Source organism: Wasmannia auropunctata, unplaced genomic scaffold, assembly GCF_000956235.1.
Source record: "Wasmannia auropunctata unplaced genomic scaffold, wasmannia.A_1.0 LD336057.1, whole genome shotgun sequence".
Classification (NCBI taxonomy): domain Eukaryota; kingdom Metazoa; phylum Arthropoda; class Insecta; order Hymenoptera; family Formicidae; genus Wasmannia; species Wasmannia auropunctata.
This window is the reverse complement of record NW_012026833.1, coordinates 1,363,688-1,386,849: the sequence shown is the minus strand read 5'-3', so window position 1 is coordinate 1,386,849 and position 23,162 is coordinate 1,363,688. Positions and strand designations below refer to the sequence as shown.

General features: G+C 47.3%; 1 protein-coding gene across 1 annotated transcript in view; it reads right to left on the bottom strand.

Moving 5' to 3' along the window:
* Positions 1–1,990: 1,990 nt before the first annotated feature.
* LOC105450744 (zinc finger protein 608) overlaps positions 1,991–23,162 on the bottom strand; it is a 66,352-nt gene continuing 45,180 nt past the window's right edge. Inside the window, exons 3-5 of the mRNA XM_011690731.1 lie at positions 21,187–21,310; positions 6,024–9,164; positions 1,991–2,061 (exon numbers count right to left, since the gene is read on the bottom strand). Coding sequence (XP_011689033.1) covers positions 1,991–2,061; positions 6,024–9,164; positions 21,187–21,310 — 3,336 coding nt within the window. The remainder of the gene's footprint in view (positions 2,062–6,023; positions 9,165–21,186; positions 21,311–23,162) is intronic.

Sequence of the window (23,162 nt, the reverse complement as noted above, 5' to 3'; positions counted from 1 at the left end):
TACTCTCTTACATCTCTCGTGTACCCTATAATCGTTATATATATATATTTTTTTTTTATCTCTCTCTCCCTTTCTCTCTTACATATACGCACGCACACGCACACGTCTACGAGTCACGCGCTCGCTCGCTCGCTCGCTCGCTCGCACGCTCTTAAGCTTCTCTACGCTCGATAAAAATTCCACCTCGCCTCGACACACGCACGCTCGAGTCTGAGAGTCGGAGGCGGAGCCGCGCTCGCACCGGGCACGCATTAAATCCACGCTCGCCGCAAATTTTTTTTTTTCAGCCAGCGCGACCCTATGGACGCGAGAACGTCGACGGTGCGCCCGCCCGTCCTCGCGTGCTTCAGTCTAACGAGACGCCTGCTACCTCGCGATCGTCGTCGCGTAAATCTCCCACGCCTCGTCCCGGTGGATGGACCGGATCCTTCCTCGGCCTTGTCCTGACTTCGGGTCCCGAGTGTCGCTACCTCTTAGTCAATATTTCCCGGATCTGTAATTCTCCGTTTCCACTCCAAGGCTCTCTACCTGAACAAGGTCTGTTTAGATCTAGATGCTAGAAAGAAAAGAGAAACCGAGCGTTACTCAGGGTCAGCGAGGAATCAACGATTTTCTTGCGGATAACGCCGAGCGAATCCAATCCACACCGAAACGGGGCGAACTCTCTCGCGGCTCGATCCCGCTCGAGGACCCTCATCTCGCGAGATAGATCGTACCCCTCGAAATCTGTCAGAGAGGTCTCAATTTACGGGCCGAGATCGAGCTCCCAGTCGCTTACTCTTACCCTAGCCGAAGGCGTCTGTACATTATGCGGCGCGTGTTTCCTTAGATATACACTATGTACACGAAGAAGGATATCCAGCAAGCTGGTTTCGTCTGCGCGAGGATCGTGGATCCGCAACGGATATAACGTAGGGGGGGGGGGGGGCGTCGCGATACTCGGGGAGTGCGTAAGGAGGAAATTCGTCCTCTCGTCGCGCGAGCATCGGTCCGATAGTTCGATACATCCGAGAGGATTGCTCCACTCACGATCGTCTCGTTGAGCCTACCGCGATCAAGTTCAACAGATTAATCATCAGCAGTTCTGTCCGAGAATGGACAACGTATTTGTGCGTCGGATCGAGATCAGTCTCTTATCTTCCTCACACTCTAAAGTTCAATATACATAATAGTACTTTCCACGTTTTGCACCTGATTTGGAAAGTCGTGGATCCTCGCGATCCACCCAGTTTCCCTGATTTTACTCAAATCTCCTAATAGATCGTCAGTAGTCATGATTTACGGTTTTCTCGCGTGTCTAAAATTCCTAGTTCAGACCAGTTCGCAAGGACATTAATAACCACATAGAACACCCCTGCCCTAAAGCTTGAGTTAGCATTAGCTCGAGCAAGTGAATAATACACGATGTGAAAACCACCACCATTCCTCCTTTACTGGCTACCACATCAGCGTCCTAATATTTCAGCCAGAACTTCGGTCCCATCTAGTCTTCAGTTTCTAGTACTCGAATCATTGTTGAGAAGAGAAACAAGAGACAGCACCCGTCATCTTGGTCATCGCTTCGTGGTCCTAATAGGTCTCGACTAGCTTTTCCGAGCATCCCAACTTCGAGCGACATCGAGAGAACGGGCGGCACAGAGCAGGTAAAGAACATTCCGGCTCTGCTCTACCGGACTTTATCTTGGTCCTAATCTGGCCGTGGTTAGACTCTCTCTCTCTCTCTTTACCGGTTACATCTTGGTCCTAATCCAGCCGTACAATGCCAGCAAATGGAAAATACACACGCGGCACACCCTGCTCAGTATCGGCTACACCGCTCGCTCGCTCGTGTCCATGCCTCCTACGGCTGTCTGCCGCCGCCGGCGGCGGTGCCGTGCGGGTGTCCCGCACCGGGCGCGCCGCTCGCCGCCGCCGGATGCGTGTGATGGGCCTGTGCGGCGGAGCTGGCCCCGGCGGTTCCGCCGGGCAGGACGAGGGCGGGGGCCGCGGGTCACTTGGGCGGGAATGGCGAGATCACCGAGGCGGCTACCGCGGCGGCCTGCTGACTCGCCAGCACTGCCGCTGCAACACACACAGAGAGACAGCAGGCCATTAATGTTTACGTCACGATTAACTCTGGAGCACCTACTAAACGCGCGCGGTTTTTTCTTTTCTTTTCGAGCTGTTGCTGTTGCTTTGCTGTTCGAGGCGGATGGCGACCCGCGGCACCCGAAACCGTGATCTAAATTCGAAGCGCTATCTCGAGAGGACCAAGAAGGGAGAGGACCAAGATTCGCCACCAGCTGAGAAAACAGCTCCTCTCATCGCCCCGTGCGAGATAGGTTTGTATTACGCAATACACAAGATCGCGTCGCATTTGGTGCGAATTGCGAAAAGAGGTCGAAGGTTTGGAAATCGTGGGAGCAGAAACACTCCATATTTAACAATTCCATTACTTCTAAATGAAAAAACGAGGAAGCGACTATATCGAGTAGATATTGCGGGTCCATGAATAATTGAGGAGCATTGATTACCGATCGTCTATAATGACATTATAATATGAGACAACCTGAGGTGTATGAATTCACTACATTAAAATTAATTCGCTAATTAAAATAATCACAAAATAATAGAGACAATGTAAGAAATAAATTAACAGGTATTACGTGTGATTAGAAAGTATCATTTTCAGATAAAACTTTCTCCCTGTGCGAACTAAGAAAAGATTCACTCTGCATTACTTAATTATATATTACACGATCCAATCTTCACACTGTATGTTCTTTGTAAACTCCTCGACGTCATTATTAATGCCCCTGGATCCTGGCAATTGATTCATAAAGTTTCTTATCTGACGAGTGACGGTAAGACGCACCAGAAAGTGTATCTATTATGAAAATCGCACGTTGACAAGTAATGGCGTTCGAGACAGGATCTTCGAGACGATCGTTAACGAGTGCAATCCTCCAGGAAACGCATCGTGTCCTCGAGCTCCACCGCGCTCGAGGAGAAACCCGTATATTTCGAGATATCTAAACACCGAGCTACTTCCATCACTACTCGAAGGAAAATGACGACGAATGTGTGTGTGTGTATGTGTGTGTTTTTCTGTTGTGTGTATGTGTGTTCGTGTATGTGTGTGAAGAGCGGTGGGAAAGCATACAAAGTGGCATGTACCTAAGCGATCGTTTTTTTTTTCTATCTCCCCTCGCTCTTGCTTTTGTCTCAATGATCCCGCACCTATACAATGCATTTCCTAAGTCGCGTGATTGCGGACTTCCCTCGTTCACGCGAAAGTCTGGCAGTGTTGGCTCCGTAAGCGTACACTTGGTCGATTAAATTCGCTGATCGACGAACGTTTTCCCCGTACGAGAACGTCGTTAAACGCGCCGAGGCGTCGTAATAGCAGAAATAACAATGAAACCGAAGCCTGACGAATGCAAAACTGAACGTGATAAAAAGATTAAAGTCGAATTCTAAAACTGGCAGAATTTCCGAACGGAGAATTCTAGACGGAATTCAAATCCACTCGTTCTATTTCTTTCGACAAGCACGACTACACGGTCCGTTTTTTTTTTTTTTTTTTTTTTTTCGAAAAAGATATCGAGAACATTGTATTGCATTTCTGTTATTTTCTATGTGAACACGTCTTTGTACTTCGATCCTCGAGGTATAAAAAGGATAGAAAAAGATTGGCAGGAAAAGAAAAATGAGGAAAAATATCGTCTTTCAGAAGCACATAGCTGTAAAGACATATCCGTAATATCGTTAACATTGAAAGTTATCAATATCAAAGATGAAATCTGTAAAAGCCGCATTTGCTTCTAATGGATAGTGGATAATAAAAGAACGATATTTTTACAAATCGCAAACGACGTTCTCGTAACAGAAACCGTACGCTACTCGCGACTAAACGCAAAAATCGAAACTATAAAGTCCTGACGACTATCTTGCTGCAAAAGAAGCTTTCGTGGAAGACTACCGAGGTCTAACGAAGGATACATACGTGGTTGCAAACGCGAATACGTATTGCGTTTCACGAGAGGATAGAACGTTGCAAATTAAAAAGAGTCTAAATGCCAAAATTTCGAGAACGCGTTAAAATAATACTATATTTCCGTAGTCATTATCAATAAAGTTACATATGTATTCGATATTCGCGACTTTAGGACACGAAACTATTAAATTCTATTTTAAGGCTGCGAATAAAGTTGTCGTTGAATATTTAAGCATCGCATGAGCTCTCTCTATCATTAAAGTTCCTGTGATTATCCTCCCTTTGGCATCTAGACCTTTTAATTTGTGCAATTAGAGACTGCATTTTTCTCGCGAATGCCGCAATCGATATCGACATCAGCGGTGGCATCGATATCCATTTATCAAGCTCGATGAGGTCGTTATCGTCATCGTTTTACTATTACACGCGAGTTGCCCGTCATCCGCAGCCCGGATGATCTCGCCCGTAAAATCTGCTGTTAACTTTTTCTTTTCTCCCGTTCCGGAAAGAAGCACGATAAATAATTATCACAGTCTGAACTATACGTCTAATCCCTAATTGCGCCCTACTTGCGGTACACAGCTTACATGGCTAATCTACACACGGCCGCAGTTATACTTCAATTATCTCCAAAATATTCAATTCGTCGCTACGAGACTCGTTACGTATATGTATATATGTATAAGATATACAGAATGCTTCAGGTATCGTGCGCTTTCTCCCAACTGCAGACATTGGCGCGATGCTGAATAGAAAATATCTCGAGGGTATCTTTTCAAATTTGAAGATCGAAAAATATTTATGAATGAAATGATAGACGTCATTCAAACGAAATACCGAATTTTCTCTTGCGCTTAAATCAAGCTTACATTATTAAGGCTCTGAATTTGAAGTATTTAAAACTGAAAAATGACGTTTCGCTGAGTTAAATCGATACTTTAAATCCCCGCAGTGGAGAGAACGTGCACGAATCCCCGACGACCAATATATATATATACGTTCAAAAAATGCAACGCTATAGCGCGAGCGAACCGCGTCGTTTCTCCCTCGCGCTCGCAGAATGTACAATCGAAGATAAATTAATTACAATTGTCGTGTCGGGTCCTCGACGCGGAGCCCACGTATAGAAGAGGTTCAATCGATATTCACGCATTTTAATATTTTTGTTTTTTGTACAAAAGAAGAAGCGCGTCTCTTATTGGTCTGGTAATAAAATAGTACCTCGGCGGAGGACTCTGCGCGCGGACCGACTCTCGAACGGAGAGTGCTCCTGCCGCGCGAGTCTCCTTGTTGCACATTCAAGAGCCACATGTATTTTTTTTTCTTTCCTTTTTCTTTCCTTTCAATTTTTATGCACCAATATGGTGTACGGTTTATAGACACTCAGGCTCTAAATAATACCTGGCCGAGTTTTACCCGTTTTTGTCGGACGACATTCGTCCGGATTCGTTCCGAAACTAAAATTGGCCGTTCGCCGTTTCTTATTTCGTCGTCGAAGTCGTATTCTTTTTTTTTTTGTACTGTCCAAATTCGACCTCGAACCGAGAACATGTCAGTGTGTGCGAACGCACGTATTTAAAACGCACTTACAAGTCGCATCGCATCGGTACACTTAAAATGCTTTTTAGAGGCCGGCTGTTAATTTCGTTCACGATGTCATTTCGAAGAATTCGAGATTTAATAAAAAGCCTACGAATACCGAGTCTACGTTCTCGGCGATCTGCTGCGCTATTCCAAAACGCAACGCACCTTCAAGTCTAAAACGCATGGATCCTGAGAGTTCACCTTTATCGTTCGCAAAGCGCGGTCTGTCGCAAACGCTCGGCACCTCTCAACACGCTTTCGACTCGCTTCGTCGACTCGTTCGTCCTTAAGAGTTCACCAGAGAAACGCGGCACGCCAACGACGCAAACGAAAACGGGGTCCTAACGCATGTAAGCGTTCGTTTTCACGCCATTACGCTCATGCCTCTCTCTCGTTCTCTCTGGTTCTCGCTTCACTGGGTCCCGCGGGTCGCCTTACTGTCAGGGTCTGACGAGAGGCTTACCTCCGTAGGGGGCGGGGTACTGTCCCGTCAATAGGGGATACCCCAGGCCCACGTGAGTGTGATGATGTGTGTGCACGTGTCGCTGCGGAGGCGGCGATCTGTTGTCCTTGCCAAGGCTGCCACCGCTGGCATCCACCGCACCTTGCTGCTGCTGCTGACTACCCGGTTGACCCTGTTGCTTGCCGGACGGCTGCTGACCCTGACCCGGCGGTGGGCCCGGGCCCGCAACCGACGTAGGCGGGCCGCTAGGGGGCCGGGCGGGGGTTGGGCCTGCCGAAGACGGGCTGGCGGACGCCGCGGACGTCTTGGGCGTCGGCGACTTGAGCGCGCGCTCCTGAAGCTCGTGTATCTTGTGCGCCGAGTAATACTGATTGGCGTGGTGTTGAAGCAGGTCCAGCGCTTTGCCGCCGGGCGGCCGACTGAGGTCCTCCGGCGCGTGATACCTAGGCAGCTGGTGGAGATAGGGGTTACTCGAATACGGACCGGGCACCAGCATAGGACTGAGGCCGCGGTAGACCGGATGGCCCGGATCGAATGGCAGCGCTCCGTAGTGCTGCGGCTGCATGTAACTGGGATGAATGTAAGCGTACTGCGAGGTAGGCGGTGGCGGCGGTCCCTGAGTCTCCATCGTCGGCTTCACGCCCTCCTGCTTGCTCTTCGAGTCCTCGCTCTTTCCGAGATCCTGCGGTTTCTCCTGCTTCGGCTGGTGCTTCGGACTGGGCGGTGGCGCCTTTGCCTGTTGACTCTGTTTGCTCGATTCCTCTTTTCTCCTTTGTTCACTAGGATACAAATAATACCTCCTGTCGTCTTGAACAGGTCCCGGAGGTGGCGGCGGCGGTGCCGCTCGTTGACTCTGCGAGCTGTGGTACACGTGGTACGGACTCATCTGACTCTTCATCTCGATGCTCTCCTTGAGTATCTGATGATTTTCATGCTGCTTGTCCTTCAGACTCGGCTGCGGCTGTGGCTCCTGCTTGATCTTAACCTTCTGTTCGTGCGACTCCTGATCCTGCGACTGCTGACTCTGTTGCTGCTGCTGCGAGACTGGCTGCGGTGGCTGGTAGGCCGCATAGCTCGGCGGCATATAACCACCGTAACCGCCATAGTAGTGCGGCTGCTGCTGCGGCTGCGGTACAGGTTGGCTCAGCTCCTTCTTCTCTTTTTCCGACACGACGCTCTGCAAGCTCGCCATCGAAGGCATCTGCGGTATGTTGAGCGGTTTCATCTCCGGCTTGGGCGTAAGATCGCTCGGCTTCTGATCTACCACCGGCTTACTGTCCGTAACGTTGGACACCAGGTAAGGCGGCTGACTGTAGTACTGGTACATACTGAAATGCGGGGTCAGATGCGCCGGCGCCGTGGCCTTGTTGTCCTTCTCCTGACTTTGCTTGGACTTGTCCACCGGCTCGGCCTCGAGCACCGGTGCCGCGTCGTCCGATATGTCCGAGTAGGCCGGGCTTTGTACGTCATCGCGCGCCGAATCGACGATCGGCGCCTCGAGGGGCGACGGATGCGGGCTGCCGCCGGGCGATTTTCGCGACTTCTTCTTGTAGCCCTGCGGCTTGGGTGCGCGCGCGTCCGCGCTCGTTTTGCTCTTGTCTTGCTCCGGCATCAGCGCGGCCGTAGGTTTCACCTTGAACTGCGGCATCTTCGCCGCAGCGGCGTGCAGCGACACCGCGGTCGGGTACTGTTGCAAGTGCGATTGTACACCCTGGCCTGGATGTCCCGGCGGCGGCGGTAGACCCGTCTGCTGCGACACCTGGCTCGTAAGATTCTGCAAACCCGCATGCTGACTGGCTATGCTTTGCAGACTGGCCTGTTGCTGTAACCCGGACGACTGCACCACGTGTGCCTGCGCGGGCTGACCCAGCTGAGCCGACAGGGGATGCGGCACCGATTGCAACTGATGCGCCGGCGGTAGCTGTTGCTGAACCGACTGCAGTTGCTGCTGCTGCTGCTGCTGCTGCTGCTGCTGACTGCCAACGCCAGGCTGTAGCTGCTGCGGCGGCGGTTGGCCGACTTGCTGCAACGACTGCTGTGGTTGTTGCAGAAGAGGATTCTGCGACTGATGCGACTGCTGCATCTGAGACGGCTGCGGTGGCTGCGGTATGTTGAGGGGCTGGGGAATATTCGTGCTCGGATGCGGCGAAGGCACGGGCCTGGGCGACTGACTGGGATGAGGACTGGGACTCTGGGGTGGGTTCGATGAGCCTAAAGACGACTGAGTCTGTTGCTGCTGCTGCTGCTGCTGCTGCTGTTGCACAGATTGCTGCTGCTGCTGCTGCACAGATTGCTGCTGCTGCTGCTGCTGCTGCTGCCTCGATGGCGCCGTGGAAGTAGGCGCCGGAAGATCGTCCTGACCGAACCTGAGCACGCCCGGTTTGACGATACTCTTGTCCGCAAGCACAGGCGTGGGCGGTTCTATGCTGGGCGACGGGACCCGCGGGGGCGGCGGTGGCGTTTCCGGTGGCAGTCCCGCCGCCGGTGGACTCGCCGCTCTCACCGGCGTGCCCTCGGGCTTATCCGCCGGCGATTTCACCGGCGTGGCGGGACTCGGCGCCTCGATATTGCTCTCGTCGTTCTCCGACATGCTGGTGATACCCTCCTTGGTGTCATCATCGTCGGCAGAACCGTGCGCGTGGCTCTGATGATACTTGAGTCCGTTGATGTGTTTGTACTTTTTACTACAGTTCGGCTCGGGACACTCGAGCAATACTGGACTAGCGGGTGGCGAACCACTGGGCGGCGTCGGCGGCGGCGCCCGCCGTTTGTTCTTGTCCTGCTGATCCTCCTCGGGTCCGCGTGACTTCCGCTTCGCCGCCGGATCCGGCCGCGGCGGCACAAACGCCGCCGGGCTCGGACTGGCCGCCGGTGAACCTTGCGCGCCCCGACGACCCTTGCCGCCGTTGCGCAGCTTACTGTGCACGGAACTCCTCGTCTCCGTGAAGTTGCTCAGGTCGTTGCCGGGCGTGGAGTTGGCCGCGGCGCGGCCGCGCTTACCGCGACCCTTAGGCGTGCGGGCGTCCAGATCGCTGGTCGGCGAGTCGCAGAAACGTGGTGGCGCCCAGTCGTGGCGCGTACAGTCCAGCAACGTCCCGACGTACGTCTTACCCCGCCACGTAACATTCACTACTAGTACACCTGCAATAGAAGGAAAATGTTAGCATCGTAATAACCGATAGAAGGGACTCTTCGAGTTTCATAATTGTCTTTAATATCAATAATTTCAAAACTACGCTAAAACAAATTATAGCGCAAATTATATTTCGTTTGTAATTTTAAAATCTGCTAATGTGAATTTCTGCTATAAAAAAATAACTATATCTATATTTATTTAGCATATATATCTATTATCCAGCTATTAAACTTGATATGGTACATAATTCTTTAAATTTCAAATATAAATATATAAAATATACAGTGTACAAACATTGTAATTAAATTTTTTTCATCTCCGTGATTCCAAATAATACGAATTGATATTAAAATTTAATTAATTTATATTCGTTTTAAAACGTAATATTTTATAGGTATTGATATAGAAATAATAAATCTGAAGGGTGCATTCTTCTCATTTATCTACAGTAATTTCTAATAAAAAAGACTTATGCATGTCGCAACTTTGTGCAACGCTCGAAGCGAAAGAAATGGATGAAGAAGAAAGAGGATCTCGCGCGTTGGACGAAGAAGCACGATTGTATATCGCTTCGCTGACGGAACAACGCGCGTAAAGCTGCGGCGAAGGAAAAACCGGTCCTAAAATACGGCGGTTTTAACCCCCGGGGGCCCCTCCGAGCAGTTTCATCGCGTAATAAGTTTCGTGGCAACCTGTGACGAGCTAACTCGCGTCTGTCTCACCCGCCGCTGCCTTCCCTATACCCCCCTACCCCCTCGCGGCTCTCTTCGTTCTTGCGCGATCAGCGCCGCTAATTGAAAATATCTCGCCCGTGCACGTGCAAGAAAACGCGGCGTTTCGCAGGTGATCTCGACGATGATGCTGCAGGTGTTCCCGCGTCCGCCACGCGGGACTCCCGTGTTCCACACAAAGTGCAGGCGCGGCTAAATTACTTTCGCGTTCGCGTAATAGGGAGAGTCGAATCGGCGTAAATCGAATCGACACCGCGGGGGAGCGCCGCACCAGATTCAAATGTCAAAGCTTCGGAGGAACAGACGACGTGATCTGCGAGCATGGGAAAGGGATAGTCTTGCATTAACCTTGTTCTTGGAACACCGTCCGGCGCTTCGTGAAAGTATTAATTGTAAGGCTGAAAAATAAAAATAAAAAAAGGAAAGAAAGAAATCCGAGAGAGGTCGTTCTTTTGAAACGATGAGACACGCCGTTAAATTCGAGAGAAAAGATAATTTAAGTGCGTAATACCAGCCGGAGATGAAACCGAGTCCATACGAAGAAGGGATTCTTTATTTTCATCGCTCGGATTAACTCTTTCTTCGGGAGGCGATCCTCTCCCGATGGGATACCGTTTAAAAATAGACACCTCCGCCCGGAATGAAAACGTTCGTGGAGGATCGCCGAAACGAGCCTCGTCGTTTGCATCTGCGAACTCTCTCTCTCTCTCTCTCTCTCTTTCCCCTCTCTCTCTTCGCCGACTCAGATTGTGAATCGAGAACCCGAAAATAAAGAAGCGAGCGGCGCGGCGTATACGCGGAGGAAAAAATAGAGGCGCGCATAAAAAGAACAATAAAAACGGGCGGAAGGCGACCGAAGTTCCTAAAAGCCACACATGACACCGTGTTTCTTCTCCATCTGTCAGACACACGTCTCTCGCTCTTTTTCCCCGGTCGTCTCGGGGGCGAGACAAGGAGAGGACGTCTCGTTGTTCCTTTCTCCACCCCGGCGGCGACGGCGGCGGCGGTGGCGTGCCCCTCATTTCGCTCCTGTTTCTCCTCCCCGTCCCTTTCGCCGCGCGAGGCAGAAACCTCGGGGCATTTTGGTTGATTGAGTCGTCCCCTCCGCGCATTCGACGTCATTCCCATTTGCCGCGGAAGATAAACGTATGGGCGAGCACCGAGGGGATGATGATAAATCCGCACATCTCCCCCCCGTCACGCGCCTTTTCATCCCATCCGTCCCCCCCTCCTCCCCTCCCCCCTCCTCTCCCGAACTAATGCTACTTTCTTTTATTTTTCTGCTTTCACGTGATACCTATATACGTGAACTTTGACGGTGATCGAGTGTGTGGCAAATGATCAAATTATTCTTATAATTTGAAAAAGCACTCACGATCTCACATCGATACACTGTTTACTTTGAATAAATCTATAGAGCAAACCTATTACGTCGAAAAGATTAGTGAGAAAAAAAAAGCAAAATAGAAAAGATAATCGGGATACGAATAAAAATAAAAATCGACCGCATCTCTGATGTCTGTCCGTGTTATCTTCGTCTGACCGACGTGCTCTCATGATGCTGTCTTATACATGATAATAGCTATTAAACGAGTTCAACTTCAAGTTTCACGTTCGGCCTCGCGGTCGGCTTCTCTCCTAGAGTTAATAGAATTTCCCGCGACACAGTAAACGAATAATCGCGCGGCTCGCTCCACAGAGATTGCGGTCGACGCAGCTGCTCGCGCGAAGTCACATTCAGGCATTATTTGTCCGCTCGCTTGCGGCGAAGAGACGGCGCGGGCGTCCGACGCGCCGACTTGGGGTTTCCTCTTCCTGAAAGCCGGCGGACGATAAAGGAGCTCTTTTCCGAAGCGGGAGATTTGCGGTCGCGGTCGAAGGAAACCCGGGGAACCGCACGAGGACGAGAAAAAGAAAAGTGTCTCTCTCTCTCTCTTTTTCTCTTCCCCCCCCCCTCTCTCTCATTCTCTCGCTCTCGCTCTCTCTCTCTCTCTCTCGCATCCGCGCCGTAAAGCGACGAGTTAATCTCTTCTCGCGACGATATCTCGATGCCTCGAGAGCTCTCCTGGCTTCAACATCGTTATAACAGCTGTCACGTGAAATCACGTCCGATGTTAGCCGCCCTCCGGAGAGCGACGACAATCGCGGTCGTTGCTCTAAAACGAGAGATTGCTTTCGGTACGGCGCGCGGATTTCTCCTCGTATACCGAAAACTCGTCACGGAAGTCTCTACCGAGACTCGTGAGCGAGGCAGGTGTCTCGTTCATCGACGTGCCGAGGGAAGCATTAAACTTCGAGAGAGCGTGCACATTTCACGTCAAGCCCGATTTTGACGGATTAGCATTTCAGTGGGAGAAAAATCGTCGACAAGCGCTGTTTGACAAACGAAAAGATAAAAGAAATACCAGCGGTTTTTTGACATATTGTTTACGGCACTTGCTTGCCGCTTCGTAACCGTCGGATTACAAACACGATAATTTTTTTCTAGCGTGACAATCGTTCGACCAGACAGACGTTTTAATCCGTGAAATAAAGTTTAAATTTAATACTGGACATTTTCAAATAATATACGGAACATGTATAAATTGCATTTTAAATATTTTGAAAATAATATTAAAAATATATGTGACCGCGTATGTGTGTGGAGGGGATTAATAGTTGCGATGCGGTCAGATGATATACCGGCGATATCGCGCGCTCGATAAAGTCCGCAAGGCAGAGCGAAGCGGAACGAAGCGGTGCAGCTGCCAGGCGAAACGTGAAATCACGGGGCAGCGTTATTTGTCCTCGCCGAATGGCGGTCGCCTGTGGCGCCCGGAGACAACATCGACCGAGATCAGTCTGGAAATAAGTGGATTTTCTTTCGGCTTCAGGGAGCTCGCGGTCGCGACGGCGGAGGTCTTTTCAGAAACGAGATGTATTCAAGATCCCCACAGATGGAAGAAGATACGCGTTCCAGAGAAGTCGCGTATTCTTTTCTCCCCCAAGTGTCTTTCAACCTTCTCGACTTATTATACAAAATACTTTGTGCAACAATATGGATATTGATTTCAATTGCGCCGTATAATCCAATAAACATGAAATATAAATATAAAAATATACGGAACATATATTAATTTTATTTTATAATTACCTAACTGTATTAAGTTTCTTGAATGCAAATTTACTTAACATATTAAAGGATTTTGATGAATTAAGCGTTGAGTCCCTATTTATCAAAGAACTAAAGTTCGGAAGTGTATGTTTGTGCGGTAATATTTATCATCCAAACGAGCAGATACTCCAAATAGCCCTGCAAGCCGGGAAGAAGCGACACCCAGTAGACGAGATAGGAAGGGCAGATTGTAAGAGGAGGAGAAGGAGGAGGCGGAGAAGACCTAAGAAGGAGCAAGAGCAGGATTCCGTCGAGGTGAAGCGAGAGATGTTCCGAAGATCGATAACAAGCTGTATAACTCTAGCTTCCCTCCACGGGAGAGAGACTTCCCTCTTTCTTCCTCCGCCCTCGCTTCTCACTCCTCTCGTCTCCTTCCTTTTCCCGTCCCCTGCCCCGTCGCGTCACCGACAAGCATCCTTTCATCAACGTCTCTGTGATCCAACTAAACTACCCTGACATCGACAAAACCAGGTCCGATGGGAGATAGACGCCTTTACGATACACACCTCGCTCACGGTGGTAACCTGTAATTGTATTAGTGGCTCGTTCGTGTAGCCCTCTCACAATCTCGCGTAATGCTTTTCTGTACAAGATGTCCGGAACGTGCTCGTGAGATATCGCACGGATCAAGATCCTTAAACACGGATATAAATATTTCGACAAAATAACTTTTTTGCCCGGCTATATTTAACGTTGAAGAGCCAAAATACCTGCAGAATAATCAGCTCTAAAAATTAAATTATGAAAATTATATTTTCGTGCTAAATAGAATAGAAGTAATTCTTTAATTTTTATCCTCTCTTTTTAGCTTATTAATTAAAACACTCAAAAAGTAAAAAAAAAGTTTAGCGTAAAAGATCAAAATTAAAATAAAAATTGAAATTAAAACAAAAATATTAAATTAAAATAATAAAAAAGTATTAAAAATATTAAATAAAAATAAAAATTGGATAAGTTTTTTTTTCAATTAGAGGGCGATCGTGTTCACAATGCGAACGAGCGCCGCACGCAGTGGAAACGCATGTTATTGCGATACGAGTTATCGGCGGTTTAGTACTTCTGTCGGCCGATCGCCGGTCATTAGTTACACGCGCACGTACGCATAATTACACATTTGCGCGTATGACATTTATTGCTGGAGATTAACCTGTTAGCTTCGTGGAATTATTAATGCGCCGCGTTTATAAAGCTGGAGACGCAAATCGGGACCGATCGAGGAGGGCGGGCGACGCGGCGCGAGCTGTTGTCGTCGTCGTCGTCGTCGTCATCCTCGTCGTCGTCCTCCTTCTCGTCTTCGTCGCTGCGTGCGCGCGGTTTGCAAATATAACTCGTTTGACTTCATTTGACTTATCCACGCGTGTCGAATGCCTTACGTAATTGCCGAGCGCGCGTGGCTCGCGTACACGCGAAAGAAATCGCGCCAGCCTTCTTAATCGCCCGCTTCCCGGGAAAATTTCTCAGGGAGGGATCTTAATGTGCCTATTATGAGCGGATCGACGACGTGTCGTCTCGTTAGGCGCGATAAACGCGAGCACGAGATATGGGGTCGTATACGAAGGAAGGATACGGAATCGACAAATTCAATTTGCATTTGACATATCGTCGAAATGCAAATTGCACGACTGTCGCGAAACCACCGAGTGCCGCTGCTGTAGACTGCTTTAATGAATGTATAAAATCGATTCCTCCTCGACGGAAATGTCATACTTATCCCTAGCTCTTTTAATTAAAGACCGCGGTGATAAAAAGCTTCTGGCGAATTAAGCTTCTCAAGGAAGAAGGTGGACGATGAAATTCTGTTTATTCCGTTTAATTGTAGAAATGCAGGCTCTTCTATAAAACTGTAAACATTTCTCTCAGAGTCCCCGAGATTTCTGGGAGCCACTCGTGCATTAAGATTTTCTCGTTACATGAAGATTACATTTCTAAACATAATCACGCTCGCGGATCGGAGGAGAGAAGTCTCGAAGGAACGGAAGTGGAAGGGCAGAGCGAATAAATTTGCTATAAAGTAAAGCGGCGCGAAGAGGCAGCAGCCGCGAAACCAGAACAGACATGCTCGAGATTCCGTTGCTGTTTTATTTCTCTCGCCGATATAACACGCTGGCAGAGCTCTCTCTCTTTTTCTTCCTCCTCCTCCTCTCTCTCTCTCTCTCTCTCTCTCTCTTTCACTCACTCACTCATCTTTTTCTCGTGTCTCGCCGGGAGTCAAAGATGGAACCGGCCAAAGAGTAAAGAGAAGAGGAATAACAAGGAGATGAAAAGAAGTGGAAGAAGACTGCGCGAGTCGAAGGACAGAAAGAGAGAGAGAGAGAGAAAGAAAAAGGGGTGAAGGGCGATGGAAGAGTTATGGGGATGCGGGAGGAGGAGAGCGGAGGGCGGAGGACGGGAGGTGAAAGGATGTAGCAGCAGGATATCAGCAGCGAACGACGAAAGTAATAAAACTTGGATGGATGGTTGCAGGCTCGGACAGATTGGTCGGCCATTCAATTGGGAATTCGACGAATTTATGGACTTCCTAATCTGCCATTATGGACGGCCATTTAGGAACTCCCTTTCGCGTCTAGCTACGCGCCGCTACGTCGTTTGTTCTTTCGATGGCGAACAAAGCGAGGAAAGAGAGAAGGCCAGGTCATCCTACCAGATGCTCGCAGAGACGTAATGATGCGTCAACGCGAATCGAGAGTATCACTCGCAGAAAATATAACTCACGTTGATGTTATCTAATGCGTAGCAAGCAGCTCTACGAGCATTTCCTCCCCGTATATCTCTCGATGTAATCGCCGCTGGAATTAATTTCTAATTAAAAGTAATTTTACCGGATGTGTTCGTACGTGTATCCATACACGTTTAGCTGTTTGTTTTCTCTTGCGTGAATTTACAAGTATAACAAAAATTGCCATTCGTTGAAAGCGTACACGGAAAGAACGATTTTGTTGAAAGGTCTAAAAATTCTGCTAAAAACAGATCTGAAAATAATTTTTCATTCAATCATCAAAATAATTTGTTCGAAAGTTAAAACTGATAAGCATTGATATAAAAAACGTTTTGATATTCTAGCAATTATTTTGACTTTCGTACAAAGTTATTTTGATTATTGAACAAAAATTATTTTCAGATTTGGATTCAGCAAAATTGTTCTTCCCGTGTACGCATAAATGCACGCTGGCTGTATTTTACGCGGGCTTTTTACATGAAAGGTACCAAACGTCAGTTTTATCTACTTCGAGCTCAAGGCACTTACATTTTCAAGCGGGTTCAAGCAGTCGTTTATTAAGTAGATTAAACTTTACATTAGAATCCTACGAATTACCGTCACGGCGAAGGGAGCACATTTTTCTCTTTAGAAAACTTTGAAAGTCCATTTCTCAGTTTTGACGTGGAAGCGTTTGGCTCCTTTCACATAATGGCCGTTCATTTATCCTTACTTCGCGAGGGGATCCAGCGCGGTGAAAAACAGCTACTCGATTCGACCGCCTTCGAGGGAACGATCATAAAGTGGACCTTTGGTGCCGCGAATGAAAGAAGAGGGGAAAAACACGAGAGGAATATATGAGAAAAGGACGGAAGGAAAAAGATGGAGAAAGAGAGAGAGAGAGAGAGAGAGAGAGGACAAAGAGTGGAAGAGGGAAGAGCAACCGGGGAGAGTCACGATGTAGTTTAACCCGACGACAACCACGACCGCGGCATTACATATAATACCTGTCTGACAAGCTACCTTACCCGTGTTGTATCGAGTGTGTACGTACGTATTGTACGCGCGTGTGTGCACGTGTGTATGCGTGTGTAATCCTCGTCCGTGTGTGCGAAACACGCGCTTTTGTGTGCACGCAGAGCTTACCGCACGGCATGCACAGGCGTATATGCGGTTGCATGTGCCCGCGTTGCACGCTCGAGTGTGGTTCGAGAATTCGAGGATTCGGGTAAAACTAATTGTAGGCCTGTCCGAAACGGTTGGCAGGATCTTGCGTATCGCATGCGAAGAACAGACTTTTATCGATTTCATTCCGTCGGCATAATTATACTTTTATAATTTTACGGTGTGTGTGTGTGTGTGGGGGGGGGGGGGGCGTGCGTTACATTTTATACATTATTTCATATAACTTTTTGATATTAGATACGGAAAAAAGAAGCTTTGTACGACGAAGGGAATGGATTTCGCAAGTATTTCGAGCTAAAGAATGAGCCATAATTTTGGGGTATGGCGTCTCGAATGTCTCGATATTGTAGAATTTATTTGTATTCATGAAACATGTATTACGCGCAGCCGTCACGTTTTGTCGCGAATGTAAATGGAGGCGCGGGCGAAGCGCTCGCGTGTGTATTCGTATATAGCGTGCGGCTTTCTTTATAATTTCCGCAGATCGCTTTAATCGTATTACAAAGAAATCGTCGTTGAGGCATGGCGACGAATAGGAACTCAGGGAGGCTTCCCCAGGGAATTGGGGAGACGATCTATTAGCGAAATTGATATTAATTATGCTCGTCCGCTCGGTAGAATTAATTTATTCCGCCGGAGAGCGTCTCCCGGCACTTTTGTATTAATTTCATTTTACGTACATCAGTTTTTATCTCGCGTGCGAGTCGCGGCGCATTATTGTATCGTATTATTATATCGCGGCTCATTATTATACAGGGAGTGATAAGAGGGAAAAAGCATTAATAAACTTTCAGGCTAGCAGCCGCTGTGGAAAGTAAAAAAAAAAGTCGATCGAAATACGCTCGTCGAGCGAAAAATCGTTGATGTGCACATTGTAAATTTTAATAAACTTTTACATGAACGACGGAAAGATTGCTTCTCGTTAAGAGCGTAATGTGTTTTTAATAAATTGCAGCGAATCAAATTAGTTGACGTTTCGAAATGACACGGTAAATTTTTAAGTATCTTAATCATCAGTCGAATCAAATTTCAATATTCATTACATAAATTCGATAAAAGTTCACCGAATAAGTTTATATATATACGTTGTTGATTTTCACGTAGTTGCATTTTTTATACCCCCTCTCTCTTTCTCTGATATACATCGGCGCTAACTAGTACGAGTCGCGTATAATTTATTCAAGGCGTTCCGTATTTTTTTCATTAAGGCATGAAATAAGTGACGCGCAGAAATATGTATGTCCATTAGAGCTTCTCGCAACATACATATACGTTAACACACCGCGTGTATTCTTAAATATTTAAATATATTTTCTCTATCAACACTCCACGTTATTACATTATTCCGCGCGTCGCACGCAAAGTCCCAGCCAGTGCGTTTCGCAGCCGATGTGGAATTAGCGAGTCAAGCGTAGCTCGCTTATAGCGAGCATAGGTACACGTACGCGAGCCGTAAAACAACGGCGAATGTTAAGCTTACGGAACGTATGCTAACAAGCGATGAAAGCTTAAACCCGCGGATAAATTAATTTGCATTACTTCGCAAACGTGATCGTTATCGAGTTACCGCTACTTTAACTGTCGAAATGGTCTTAATAAGCTTGCAAGCGATCCAATTACGTAGTTTATCCGCGTTTGTTCTAATCACACTCATTACTCGTGGAAATACACCGGCGTGACAGTGCAATATTTCGGCGTAACGTTGCGATAAATTAGATAGTCCGCGGAGAAGCGCGCGCGCAAAAAGCATTTATTCTTTCCCGCGTGCGATTACATTTTATAATAAAAACTTTTTTTTTTTAACAAAGTAAAATATTCGGAAGACAGAAAAATATTTGGAAATTTCTCGAGAAACAAATATTAAATTGAAAAATATATACGAATGAAATACGAAGTGTCAAAATTTCGTATACATTAACATTACGATCGCGACTCGGCAAACGAAATAATGATGTCGGGGATTGCAACACGCTTTTATTTACCCGACTTTTCCGGCCGGCGGAATATCGGACGGATATTTATAACCCCGAATCGTTCGAGCAGCAACAAGATCGATCGAGTGCTATTCCTATTACATCGGTGCTCTCTCCGAATGTTTACCCGGGGCAAACGATTGATTGATCATCGGCGCTAGTTATTTTCAGTCGACACGGGACGATACGACTTTTATTCCGCCGATAACCACAACGACAGATGTGATTATTATTTATTCGCGCGAGGCTACGGGGCGAATAAACGTAACGACTCTGTAACAACTAGATCCGTCATTCGTCGATTCCGTCAATCATTATTTGTTAACTCCTGCGATAATCGAGTTCATTAAATCCGAAGATCAGTATCACAACGAAATTCGTGAAAGCAAATCAAATTTCGATGAGAGCCCGCTCGAAATTAATCTACGGGCACGAGGTTTCGTTTTATCTTCCCCGACCGTTCCCCAACCCGCGTAAGACTGTTCCGCCGGTAATTATATATAGCCTTTCATTTAAAATCTTCACGATAATGTCGACTCGTCTCAAATTCATCAGGGGATACATTATGCATGTCCCTCCGTTATCGGACCCTTCATTCAGCCATTTGTCCTGTCGGTGTGTCGCATGAATATATCCAAGTCGACGTCGATCCGCTCGAAACGTTATATGAAAATTAAAAAAGACCGGAAAATTTCCGAAGCGGTGTGTCTGACGCTCGAGACATTACGTTCAATTACATTTATCGGGCATTATACATCGCCGACAAAATAACGGCTAATGGAAAAACAATTTATGTGACGAGGAAATGTAACGGTGCGAGTAATTTCTGGTAGTAAACGTTATACATTTAAATTGTTATGTTGTATACAGTCGAGAATGCATGGGGAAATAAATGTTTTTCTATTCCTGCACAGCGGAAAAGTGGCGCCTGTAATCCTTTCTCGCGTAATTATCGCTCGTTATTACAGCGCGAGGAAAATGCCCGCGAAATGCGAACGCGCGGGGCTCTTGTTTCCTGCCGCTGCTTCCTCCCCCCCCCCCACCCCGCCCCGCGTTTAAACGCGCCGCTAACGGTGAACATCATTTTGTAAAGCAACTCTAACGATGCTCGATATTATTTAATATCCCCGGGAAAAGCAGGTGGGCGGATGGACGCGGTGATTTCACGTTGAACGCGCTAGAAGATGCGCTCGTATAACTTAATTCCCCCTTCACGACGACGGTGATTTCCATAATAATAACGCAGATTCTCTGTGTATGCAGCGGTACCATTAGCGTTATTACTGTTATTCAGCGAATTGCAGAAATTCGATAAATCAATAAGCACCGTGTATGACTTTATCCGCAGTGCCTCGGGGGCAATAGCAGGGTAAATTTGATGGAGGCAAATTTGGCAAGCAAGTACCTGGGAATGTGCATGAATCATTAATGGCCGAAATGCAAATTCTTCGTATTTTACCGACGTCCGCGACGTTTAGCGTTGACAGTTAAATCCGTCGTATATACTTAACGAATCGATTAAAAATGGATAGATTGTTAATTTAGCATCCGAGAAGAGAAGTTTGAGAAAAGCGGTCGGGCGCGTGTAATATTCCTCCGATTATATTAAAAGAAAAATTAGATTAATTGCACGGCATTAATTGCACAGGTCGCAATTTGTATAAAAATACCGTGTTTTTGCCGAGAGAAGGAAAAAAAGGATCCTCCATTTTCATTGGACAAAAATAAGGTAGATCGATCGATAGATAATTTATTAAAGAATATCATTAAATAATCGCAGCTAAATGGAAATATCCTCTCTGTTATACTCTTTTCAGATATCAAATAGAATTAATTGTAATTAAATTTTCTGTATTCGCGAACTGACTCTTGCATGAAAAACATATTATTCGAAATTACATGTGAAATTATCATTTAAAATTAATATTATTTCATTTATCTTTAATTGGGGATCCATTAGCTGCGCGATGTGACAATTAAATACATTAAAAAGAAAACCAACAATATCTCGTGAAAATTAATATAAAATCAATTTGTGTAAAAATACGTTTTCCCGACGAAGGGAAAAAGCATGTCGTTTCATCGACCGATAATTGTCAATTAAGAGAACATTAAAAATCAATGCCTCGCGTTCGCTAAATCAAACGCTATCGTTTCTAGGATTAATTTCGCTGCCTAATCCTCTGTAACTAAGAGGCAGCTAAGGGGATAACAAGAAGTTCGGAGGTCCAAGGTGGCGCGGAGCTTGCGAAGGCAAATGGGCGAATTAAGCTGTAACGAGGTTCTTACCTCCTTCGGTCTCGTGCCAAACGATGCCCTCGAGGGTGACGGAGGTGCCGGGCTCGCAGGGCCCCAAACACTCCGGCTCCGTAATGGTCCCCACGCTGGTCCCAACGCACACGTCGGACATGTCCTGCAACACAAAGTTCGACGTACGGTGAGCCGTGATGTGTCACTTGTCACTACGTGCGATATGCAGGATCGATAAGGTATCGCGTATTCCATCAATTCCACCCGCGTGAAATAATCTACAATATGAAGATTACATCGTGAGCTTATACTACTTTAATAATACGAGTGATAACTATTTTAACAATGATTTTTAACATACGTAAGAGTAATAATTATTTTAGCAGTGATTTTCCACCGCGATTAAAGGGCTAGTTTCTTCTGGATTTATTTATTCGCGTTTATTCTGGAATATCATTGGCATCAAAGACCACCGCTGTATGCATCGGGCACCCTCTGATGCAAGCGCAGGAGACAATGTATATTGTTCGTAATTAGATTGAGATAGTCTCGTATGTCCAGGGACTTGTCATTCCAACTACGAAGCGGTTCCCGTAACGCCCGGGGACTCGCATTCTAACTACGACACGGTCTCCTAAGTCCACACGAGAATGGATCAAGAGCGATAGCATGACTGAGCGATGAGGATGCTAACTAACGATCCGCTGGATCCCGCGAGCGGCTCTCCACCGTGGCGAGTGCACGAAACTAATGTTTAATAAACGTCCGTTTCGAGAGAGAGAGAGAGAGAGAGAGAAAAACGTCTGTTTCGCTCGAATATTTCCGCGACTGTGTATACCGCGTATACCGTGTACTCTCATACGTTTAATTTCAATTCATCCACTCTTCATTGTTGTGCAACGCGAGATAAAATCCCGACGTGCGCGCGCGCGCGCGCGTGTGTGTGTGTGTGTATGTGTGTGTGGTTGTCCCGCTGTCGTGAAAATATACATTTTTCAGTCCATACATTTAGGTACGCTGTACTCTGGCCGGCTTGTAATACACAGTGTGCACGACCGTTTCGCCGACATGACGTTGCGCGACGATTTCGACGAGGTGTTAACGAGTCATCGTACATGATATCTCCGGGCTTTTCAAAAATATCGCGTCGGGCTGTCGAGCCGAAATACCGGCGCCGCCTGTGCGCGGCGACGACGCGAAAAAGTATCGTTTCGCTCGTTCATTTCGGAAATCGATGTAATCCCGGTCGCGCTGGACTCGCCCGCGCGCGCACGCGGAAAATGCATCCCGGGCCGCCGCGGCGCGGCGGCCTCGAGGCGCGACGAAAATGCAGCCGAGGATATAAAAGCAATTGGAGGAGACCCAATTAACGTCGATCACTCTCTCGATCGCGCCGTGTGTCGCCCCTGCTCGCTCGCTATGTTTATGGAAATATCGGCCCGATAGTATGTACGCCGTAAACGGGAAACGCATGCACGGTCGGGAAATGCGGTTCCGCCATCGGCACGTTTACACCGGGCTTGCAAATAGAAACGCGACCCGCGCGAGAGAGCGCCGAGGGTTGATTTTCGCATAACGTTTCCGCACACCTACCGTGTCGCGTCGCTGGAAATTGACGAACACGTCATTCCCGGCTCGGGATATATACAGCACCAGGCGGAGCCCGTGCGATATCGATTCTGATTTACGCCCGCGGGACAGACCGTATTTTACAGGATCTCGGCCGCGTGATAAAATTTCCTCTCGTCCTCACCCTCGCGCGATCGTTTTATTGCAAATATTTTTAATCGCGTTAAAAATGTTTCCCCTCCTATATTTTTATGCGGCATTAAAAATGCGTGTCGATACAATGTAAGGTAAATACGATCTCGTTATCGCGGTATGCGCGGTACAGCGGGATTCGTGCAGATTAATGACATTTCTCATTGTTTCCATTTTTATCATTGGCATTACTATCAATATCCGAGTATCGTATTTACTACTATTTTATTTACGGCTGCCATTTTGTTATTATA